Raw genomic sequence first — 10,080 nt, forward strand, 5'->3', positions numbered from 1 at the left:
ATGGTTCAGCTTCTCACTGCAGGGGTTTCATGTCTTAGCCATTCTGATAAGGGTATCTGATCCTGTCTGCTAGTACTATTCATTAAGATCTTTCAGACAGCTCTGAATCTGGTTACCACATGCTACATTTTCACTTTACATCCTGTTTAGTAGAGCATCAGTTTATGAACTGAATTATTTGTTAGTCTTCGGAGGTCTCATTTAAAATAGTCATAAAGCACTCATGAAGTAGTAGTCCTATAATGTGGAGTACAGACCATAATACTATTACTGTTTACACAGAGACTGACAAACAGGGCAGAAGTGTAATGATTTTTCTGACGGGTAAGTCAATTTGTGTAAAATTAATAAGCAAGGATATGTGCTTTTCTTTAGTTCTCTCTCATGGTATCTACTGAAACTTAATGTGCTTCCTCTGCTTTCACTGTAGCCAACAAACTGCAAAAGCTGTAGAGCAAAGGGGCAGGCTGAAGAAAGACTCAAAGAATCGTCTCAGGTTGTGATGAGAAAACAAATTTATGTGGGTAGCTAACACATACCTGTTTTCAGCACCTAACAGATGTACAGTAACAGTTAGTTGGTTTCGTTTTGATCATGTTTTCAGAGAAGTTTCCTGAATGTGGATTTCATTTTGTCCCCACAAGCAAAGTTGTATACATCTGTACAAATGACCAGTTCTACTCCATGCAAACTTAAGTATGTTTTTCCAGTGAATACAGACTACACAGAAATAGTTTCCATGATCTATTTATTCAACTTTACAGCACTATGTAAAGGTAATCATAATGGTTGCTCCCAGGTCAATAGCTGCTGGAATGAGATGCTGTGTTCAGAAGGCACAATTCATTACAGAGATTTCATTTTACTCATAGATCCAGTCATGAGCACAAGATTTGAAATCAACAAGCTCTGTGGGCTGAAACCATAGCTTGATCTCCTTCTGAGCACTTTCTACAGAGTCACTGCCATGAATGATGTTCCTGTGAAGAAAGCCAATCACAAAATTTCAAAGGTGTCAGTAGCTTTAGAAACGGTTAGTAACTTGTCTATATGGACAGAAGGTCTGGAGATTCATCTACTTCTGAAAAGTTGTGGTACGACTCTTAAAAATACACACACACTTCACAAATAAAACTAGGGCCTAACAAAGTTCTAAACATAACCCAAACTATTAACAGCACCACCATGACATGATTATCATTTTTCATCCAGTTCTGATGTATAATTAAACCCAAAATGCTTTGTATAAGCAACCTTATTGGATTGTGTCCTACAAATTAAATTCAGCTTCAGACTAGGATTCTTATGCCTAACTACCTAAGCTTTCCAGAAGGCAACATAAAGTTCATCCTATGCCAAACTGGATCACTAAAAAGGAAACAGTACAGCCACATTAAAATAGCTTGATGTATCACAGACTTATTTTCTCTATACATAATGTATATGCATAGGTAAGAACATACCTTTCAAGGAAAGACATAAGGTATCTGGTGACTTTGCACAATTTCTGTTCTTAAGCGTTTTTTAGTTTTTTATTCAAATGTTGCTTACAATGAAAGCAGTAAATATACTTATCTTGTAACTGTGGAAAAATATTTAGAAAAGTTAATTTTATAATAATTTCAGCACCAACCTTCCCACTTGAATGCAGAAGTCACCACGGATTGTACCAGGTTTAGAATCTGCAGGATTAGTCTCTCCCAGCATAACTCTGCCAGTTTTAACCACATTGAGACCTTCCCAAACCTACAAATAAAATAAAAAAATACATTATTCCGTATCCATTCAAGGCATCACAGAAAACTCACCTTCGGCACTTTGCAAGGAGACAAAGGCCTTCCCCACAAAGATCTAAATCTATCTCAGAATCTGTATCAATTAAATTGCTAAAGGAAGACTAGGAACAAGAGAAAATTATAAAATAAATGGTTACAATTCTTTGTAAATTACATTTGTTTCACTGGTTAACTTTCACTGTGATAAGGCGTGAGAGTAGATAGCATCAGAATTGCTCTGGTTACCAGAACATATCTGAAGGAAGTGAGATTTTAAAGAGAAGAACATCTGGCCTGAAGAACAATGGACACACTTCTTGTTAACACCAATCAAGTAAACAAAAGCTTATGGAGAGAAGATACTTGATTGCCACTCCTGAGTGGCTCTCACATAGATGCCACTTGAAAACCTCTAATGAAGTGGCCTGCAATTAGCATCTTTAAATAGTTCAGACTCCATGGAGCCAATTAGGCACAAAACAGTGAAAACTCAAACACACACACCATTATATTGGCTCACATAACTGTTTAAGAATTAAGGTAGAGACTTTCATAGTAGTCTAACTGTAAAGTTATCTGAAGTGCTTAAATCCCCTGGGCTGCCTTGGAAATCTCAACCAGTTACTACTTCACCTGCTAGGCAACTTTCAGGACTCTGTACAGCCCTCCTGTTTCCCTATAATCCAGAAACAACTATGAATGGCAGGGAATCCTAATGAAGTCATCATGTTCTATTCATGGGAAGTGGGGAAGGCTTTTCAAGTCAAGTTTCGTAAACAGACTGTTATATAAAAATTATTTCATAGCTATTTTATAAACCCCACCAGGGGTATTCTTCAGTTGTTTCATCTGCTATACAACTATTGTTGACATATAAACTAGCAGTTTTCTTCAAATTTCTTACTCCTGCACCACTTCCAGTGCAGCTCTACTAATGCAGGACTAGCGCCACCGTTCAGAAGTGCTCTGGGCAGCACTGGATCATGTGGAAATTGTCTTGTTTTCTTTTACCACTTTATTTTATATATTGGGAGACTGTAATTTTTTTTAAAAAAATTCTTTTTAAAGCTATAAAGTGTCCACAGATGCTAACAATTAAAAAAAATAGTTTATGTAATTAGAAGAAAGATACCGAGCCATGTCCTGCACAATATATATTTAAGTAAATAAAATGCTACTCACCATGGCCACAACAGGTCCAGAATTCATGTATTTAACTAAACCAGGGTAGAATGGCCGATCTTTCAGGTCAATGTAATGTTGTTTTAGAAGGTTTTCGGAAGCCTTTAAAGAAAAGTTGAATGTGAGATTTTGAGAGCAATGTTTTACAAACAAATAAAATTTAAAAAGAAGCAGCACCCCATTACAACATCAATGTAATCAATGATGAGATGGCTTCATATCAATCATGAAATAAATATCAACAGCAAGAAGTTTGCTTCTGCAAGCTAATTATGTTCGTTCCGTATTTTACATGCAGAACAATTTTCTTTATTAACTTTAACAAAGAATTTACATTGAGGCAGGTTCAATACCATGAGCTCTTTGTTAAACTATGATTTCTTCTTTATATTAGTTTATGGCTGTGGATTATTATGAATACAAGACATCTGGAAGATTGCATTTCCTGATTAACCTTCCAGTCATAGTCACTTTTGCTTACTTAACATTAGGTTGTATTAATTTAGGCTAAGTCTGGTGTAGCTTCATTTCAGTTGTCTCTACTCAAATCAAACCATGACTACAACCTTCTGTTTCACAAGAAATAGAAGAGACCCAGTGTAGTTGTGGTTTGATATGACAAGACACAACTACACTGGGTCTTTTCTATTTCTTGTGAAACAGAAGGTTATAGTCATGGTTTGATATGAGTAGAGACAACTGAAAGGAAGCTACACCAGACTCAGCCTAAATTAATAGATTTCAGAGTAGCAGCCGTGTTAGTCTGTATTCACAAAAAGAAAACGAGTACTTGGGGCACCTTAGAGACTAACAAATTCATTTGATGTATCCGATGAAGTGAGCTGTAGCTCATGAAAGCTTATGCTCAAATAAATTGGTTAGTCTCTAAGGTGCCCCAAGTACTCCTTTTCTTTTTCCTAAATTAATACAATTCTTTCATGTTTTCTGTTCTGTTCAGTTACATTCATGCAGCTTCATCCAGTTCATGGATGTGGGGGAAAATTTGGCCTGGTATGTGTATTTATATCTGAAAAAAAGTTACAATAAGCAGATCAACTCTTGTGAAGTCTGGACTACAGGTTTTCACTTTGCCAACTCCTTGATGTGAGAAAAACAATACGGGAGAATGAAGCTTCTGTATAGTTCATCTTGATGGCTAGGATTTGCAAGTAAAAATGAGAGAGAAAAAACCACATATCGTAATAACAAACTGACTTCTAGCACAAAGAATTGCAGGGAGATGTGGGAACATTAATTAAGCCTCACAACAGCCCTGCCTCAAAGTGAGGGGGGGAAACTTACATGCATGAATTTCATGGCCACCAGGCGGAAACCTTTCTGTTCAAACCGTTTGATGATTTCTCCCACCAGGCCCCTCTGGACTCCATCAGGCTTGATGGCAATGAAAGTGCGTTCGCTATTAGAAGCCATTATCCTGTGAAAGGAAACGGGGAGCGGTAAGAGTACGGCGGCCACAACACCCCAGGTAGAGCCAGTTTTGCCGCTATCCTGTTCCGATTAACAGACAACCCCGAGAAGGGGACTTCCATCACCCAGGGAGTGGCCTCAAGGTCAGCAGTGCCTCAAGGGGCGAGGGGTGCCACCCAGGGAGGCCACTTCCAGGGATTCTGATTCCAGACACGTGCAGGATCCACCCCTAGCCCCTGCTGGCCCCTTCTGCCTGGCCCCCGTTCACTCCCGCCCATGCCCCCTTAATCCTTCCTGCAGTGCCCCCCTGCCCCCCCGATTCTTTCCACTCGAGACCTCCACTGACGTGCCCGCCCCGCCCAGGCACGTGGTAGCTGGGATGCCCCGGCTCTTCTTCCCACGTGTCGGCCGCTCAGTTCTTCTTCACCGCATCGCGGGCCCGGCGAGCCGGCAGAACCCGGCCCAAGGGCTGCCGCTCAGGCCCCAGCCGGGCTCCCTGCTCCGCCGCCCCCGGCCGGCTCTGGAGACCCGGCCCGGCCGGTGGCCCCGGTCCCGCGGTCTGGCGGGCAGCCCAGGCCCCGGCTCAAGGGGCGTCACCCCCCCGCACCCTCCTCCAGGTCTGGGCTCAGCCTCCTTCCCCCGCAGACCTGCCCAGCCCAGCCCCCACGCCGGCCTCACCTCCCTGGAGCTGCTAATGCCGCTGCTGAGCTGGTCACCCGCCTTCACCTCAGCGGCCACCGGGAAAGAGGAGGGGCGAGCGGGAGCCGGAGCCGGAACCCACCCTCGGCGGAGAGGGGCTGGCCTTCCTCCCTGCGGAACATGGCGCCTTGAGAGCCCGCCCTCAGGCCGAGCGAGGCCTGCTGGTCTGGGGCTTCACAGAAACCTGTCCCCTCGCCGCCCCTCCCCAAGCCGCTGTGGGGGCCGCCCCCGGTCTGGCGGCGGAGCACAAGCCCTGCTGCTCCCAAAAGGCCTGGCTACCGGGGATGAGAGAGACCCCAGCCGAAGGGGGTAAGGCCATGGCTAAACTAGGGGCGTTGGGGGAGCTGGCAGCTGCTCAAGGGTGTGGGGCCGTGGGGCTGAGGCTTTGGCCGGAGGGGACAAGTAGCAAACAAAGGGGGTGATGGATAGAGGCCAGACTCAGGGCGAAGGGTGCTAGGAACAGGGTAAAGGGGAACTAGAAACAAGGCAGTCATGGGATAGCCCCATTACCCTAAAAGCCTGGCTAGAAACTCTAGACATAGAGATTGTAGACTTTACAAAAACTAGACAAGCCATTTACAACACACACTGCTTCTCCTCAAAAGGAAAAAGGATACTAAACTACTACATGCCACAAGGGGCCACAACAGTGGTTCCCTTAACCCACCCAACAATATTGTTAATCTATTCGGCTATACTCTTAGCCCAGCAGAAGAATCTGTCTTATCTTCTATGTTCTTCTGCCCCGCCACCCCCATGAATATGATACAGTTCTGTGGTGACCTAGAATCCTACTTTCGATGTCTCTGACTTAAGGAATATTTCCAACACACCTCTGAACAGCATACTAACCCACAGAGATCTTCCTACCAACACTACAAAAAGAAGGATTCTGGGTGGACTCCTCCTGAAGGTCAAAAAAACAGACTGGACTTCTACATAGATTGCTTCCGCTGACGTGCACGGGATGAAGTTGTGGAAAAGCAGCATCACTTGCCCCATAACCTCAGCCGTGCAGAACACAATGCCATCCACAGCCTCAGAAACAATTCTGACATCATAATAAAAAAGGCTGACAAAGGAGGTGCTGTCGTCATCATGAATAGGTCGGAATATGAACAAGAGGCTGCTAGGCAGCTCTCCAACACCACATTCTACAAACGATTACCCTCTGATCCCACTGAGGGTTACCAAAAGAAACTCCCTGAAAAAGCACAAGAACAAATCCGCACAGACACACCCCTAGAACTCCGAGCAGGGGTATTCTGTCTGCTACCCAAGATCTGTAAACCTGGAAATCCTGGATGCCCCATCATCTCAGGCATTGGCACCCTGACAGCAGGATTGTCTGGCTATGTAGACTCCCTCCTCAGGCCCTACGCTACCAGCACTCCCAGCTATCTTTGAGACACCATTGACTTCCTGAGGAAACTACAGTCCATTGGTGATCTTCCTGAAAATGCCATCCTAGCCACTGTGGATGTAGAAGCTCTCTACACCAACATTTCACACGAAGATGGACTACAAGCCATCAGGAACAATATCCCCGATAATGTCACGGCAAACCTGGTGGCTGAACTTTGTGACTTTGTCCTCACCCATAACTATTTCACATTTGGGGACAATGTATACCTTCAAATCAGTGGCACTGCTATGGGTACCCGCATGGCCCCACAGTATGCCAACATTTTTATGGCTGACTTAGAACAACGCTTCCTCAGCTCTCATCCCCTAATGCCCCTACTCTACTTGCGCTACATTGATGACATCTTCATCATCTGGACCCATGGAAAAGAAGCCTTTGAGGAATTCTACCATGATTTCAACAATTTCCATCCCACCATCAACCTCAGCCTGGACCAGTCCACACAAGAGATCCACTTCCTGGACACTACGGTGCTAATAAGCGATGGTCACATCAACACCACTCTATACTGGAAACCTACTGACCGCTATGCTTACCTACATGCCTTCAGCTTCCATCCAGACCATGCCACACGATCCATTGTCTACAGCCAAGCTCTACGATACAACCACATTTGCTCCAACCCCTCAGACAGAGACAAACACCTACAAGATCTCTATCAAGCATTCTTACAATTACAGTCCCCACCTGCTGAAGTGAAGAAACAGATTGACAGAGCCAGAAGAGTACCCAGAAGTTACCTACTACAGAACAGGCCCAACAAAGAAAATAGCAGAACGCCACTAGCCATCACCTTCAGCCCCCAACTAAAATCTCTCCAGTGCATCATCAAGGATATACAACCTATCCTGAAGGACGACCCATCACTCTCACAGATCTTGGGAGACAGGCTAGTCCTTGCTTACAGACAGCCCCCCAACCTGAAGCAAATACTCGCCAGCAACCACACACCACACAACAAAAACACTAACCCAAGAACCTATCCTTGCAACAAAGCCCATTGCCAACTGTGTCCACATATTTATTCCGGGGACACCATCATAGGGCCTAATCACATCAGCCACACTATCAGAGGCTCGTTCACCTGCACATCTACCAATCTGATATATGCCATCATGTGCCAGCAATGCCCCTCTGCCATGTACATTGGACAGTCTCTACGTAAAAGAATAAATGGACACAAATAGACTTCAAGAATTATAACATTCAAAAACCAGTCGGAGAACACTTCAATCTCTCTGGTCACTCGATTACAGACCTAAAAGTTGCAATTCTTCAACAAAAAAACTTCAAAAACAGACTCCAACCAGAGACTGCTGAATTGGAATTAATTTGCAAACTGGACACCATTACGTTAGGTTTGAATAAAGACTGGGAGTGGATGTGTCATTACACAAAGTAAAACTATTTCCGCATATTTATTTCCCTCCCTACTGTTCCTCACATGTTCTTGTCAACTGCTGGAAATGGTCCACCTTGATAATCACGACAAAAGGTTATTGTTTTTGTTCTTTTTCCTCTCCTGCTGGTTATTACCTTACCTGATCACTCTCGTTACAGTGTCTATGGTAACACCCATTGTTTCATGTTCTCTGGGTATATAAAATCTCCTCACTGTACTTTCCACTGCATGCATCCGATGAAGTGAGCTGTAGCTCGCAAAAGCTTATGCTCAAATAAATGTTAGTCTCTAAGGTGCCACAAGTACTCCTTTTCTTTTTGCAGATACAGACTAACATGGCTGCTACTCTGAAACCTATGGTGATCACATTGCCCTGGACAGACACTGAAGCAACCTTACAAGAGAGGGTCTCCGCTTGGGAGGTCACTTATGTTGCCTTCCTCTAAGGCTAGCACTTGAGCTGACTATGGCTGTGAACCACAGTAAGATCTGATTTCACAACAACAAACCTTCAAATGTTTAAAGGCTGTTCAGTTATCCCAGCACAATCTTTTAACAATAGACATTTGTCTTGCAATTTCAGTCCTGAATTCTTAACACCTTTTGATTTGAGATGGTTGATCTCTGCCACTGTTTTAGTGAAGCTGCTTCTTCCAAATTGCACTGCCAGAATCACTGCATCTTACAATTGCTCGAAATTACATCATCCACAAAGAGGTAATGTCAAGTGCCCAGAGGCCAGGGGTAGGACTGGTCCAGATTCTTTTGTTGTCACGTAGGAGAATGAAGCTGTGGTTGCAGTTTAAAAGTAAGAATAGTGAAAAGTGTAAGAACTAGGACTAGAACTCAGCAGGTCCTACCTCGTACAGCTGTGATTAGACCAATAGACCTAGCAGTCGGTTGCAGTTTATTAATTACTGTTATTCTTGCTGGGCTCTGTACAGATAGTGTAGAATAAGTATAAAATTAAAGCATTAAAGTAAGTTAAGTTTGGTTAAGGAGCAATGTATGTGTTGTAAAGTCAAGAAAGGCCCTAACTAGCCAGTAGAAGGAAAGCCTTGAAAATAAGTGATAAGGTTAGAAGGAATAAAGTAGGGAAGATGTCTGGTTCAAAGAATAACTAATGAGAGAAGCGGAAGTTTCTTAAAAGAAGGCCCCTGACATTCAGCGGGTAACTGCTTAAATTGAGCCACCATGGCCCTTCCCCAACCCACACTCTGGGTGTTAAAGCCAGAGGCAATGGGAAAACTGGTGACTAGCAAGAAGACAGGAAGGAAAGGCCTTGGGAAGAAAATAGGTAAATTCTTAAAAGTTCATTTTTAATATCTGCCTGACCACGTTGGAGCTGACCAATATAGGTCTAAGCATCTCTGGGTTTAGCCAGTTTGTAAGTATCTTGATCAAATGTTTATAAATGTTTTGTTTCTCTGTGGCTGTAGTAAATTGCTTATTGTTTAGGCCTTTTTAGGCATGTTTAGAGCAATTGTATAATTTGGCCTTTGCATTTAATAAAGGAATTTATAGTTAAATTAGTGTTTTGTGGTTTCCCTCATTAATATTAATAATTTCAAATATTTTTAATAATTACAACACATAGAAAACACAGTTTCTACCCCTAGATTTACTCTAACCAATTACAGTTGTAATACTGCATAAACTTACAGTATTTAATCAGTTTATATTTAGTTGCTTTCAAGATTAATCCAGATTTCTATCTAATCTAAATATGTGATTAATCCAGTTACTAAATTATGAATTTGGAACTGCTGATTCAGTCACCTCAGATGTGGCAAGTATTGCATTGCTCCAGAAGAACCTGGTCTTCACTGATCTCCCTTTCTCGTTCATTTCTGTCTATAGACACTGGAAGGCAATTCAAAACCCTTTGACAACCTTCTCTTCTCTGGATGTATCCGATCTCTCCTTGAATTCTCAACTAAATTCTGGGAACCCTTCCTGTCTCAGTTTACCTGTATAATCTGATCATTTGTATCCCTCCACAGAGATTACCGTATTTTATAATATGCATATTTCTGTGTCTTAATATAGTACATTGAGCTACATTGGCATAGATTACATAGTTTAGGAGTGTGGTCGAGTGAGGATCAAGACTCCATGGTTTCCTTCATCATTTGCCTCTGATTTACTGTGTGACTTTGTGCAAGTCA

The 10,080-nt window shown here is 42.9% G+C and overlaps 1 protein-coding gene and 1 long non-coding RNA gene across 2 annotated transcripts; one reads left to right on the forward strand and one right to left on the reverse strand.

Moving 5' to 3' along the window:
• Positions 1-731: 731 nt before the first annotated feature.
• LOC144275228 (nucleoside diphosphate kinase) lies at positions 732-5,175 on the reverse strand. Its single transcript, XM_077834411.1, has 5 exons — positions 5,064-5,175; positions 4,260-4,392; positions 2,958-3,059; positions 1,634-1,746; positions 732-980 (listed from the first exon to the last, which is right to left on the reverse strand). The coding sequence occupies exons 2-5, from the start codon at positions 4,386-4,388 to the stop codon at positions 863-865; spliced, it is 462 nt and encodes a 153-aa protein (XP_077690537.1). The 5' UTR covers positions 4,389-4,392; positions 5,064-5,175; the 3' UTR covers positions 732-862.
• Positions 5,176-5,188: 13 nt separating this feature from the next.
• Positions 5,189-9,441, forward strand: LOC144275230 (uncharacterized). Its single transcript, XR_013348001.1, has 2 exons — positions 5,189-5,393; positions 8,236-9,441. It is a non-coding gene; the product is annotated as an uncharacterized LOC144275230 (long non-coding RNA).
• Positions 9,442-10,080: the final 639 nt, after the last annotated feature.

Source organism: Eretmochelys imbricata, chromosome 14 (genome assembly GCF_965152235.1).
Source record: "Eretmochelys imbricata isolate rEreImb1 chromosome 14, rEreImb1.hap1, whole genome shotgun sequence".
Taxonomy (NCBI): domain Eukaryota; kingdom Metazoa; phylum Chordata; order Testudines; family Cheloniidae; genus Eretmochelys; species Eretmochelys imbricata.

What these genes read in the sequence shown, in the direction of transcription:
- LOC144275228 (XM_077834411.1), bottom strand. Translation starts at nt 4,388, where the DNA reads ATGGCTTCTAATAGCGAACGCACTTTCATTGCCATCAAGCCTGATGGA. An exon ending in TGGCCATGAAATTCATGCAT is followed by an intron (nt 3,060 to 4,259) that starts GTAAGTTTCCCC and finishes TTTTCTTTAAAG; the next exon opens with GCTTCCGAAAACCTTCTAAA. An exon ending in CTGGACCTGTTGTGGCCATG is followed by an intron (nt 1,747 to 2,957) that starts GTGAGTAGCATT and finishes TTTTATTTGTAG; the next exon opens with GTTTGGGAAGGTCTCAATGT.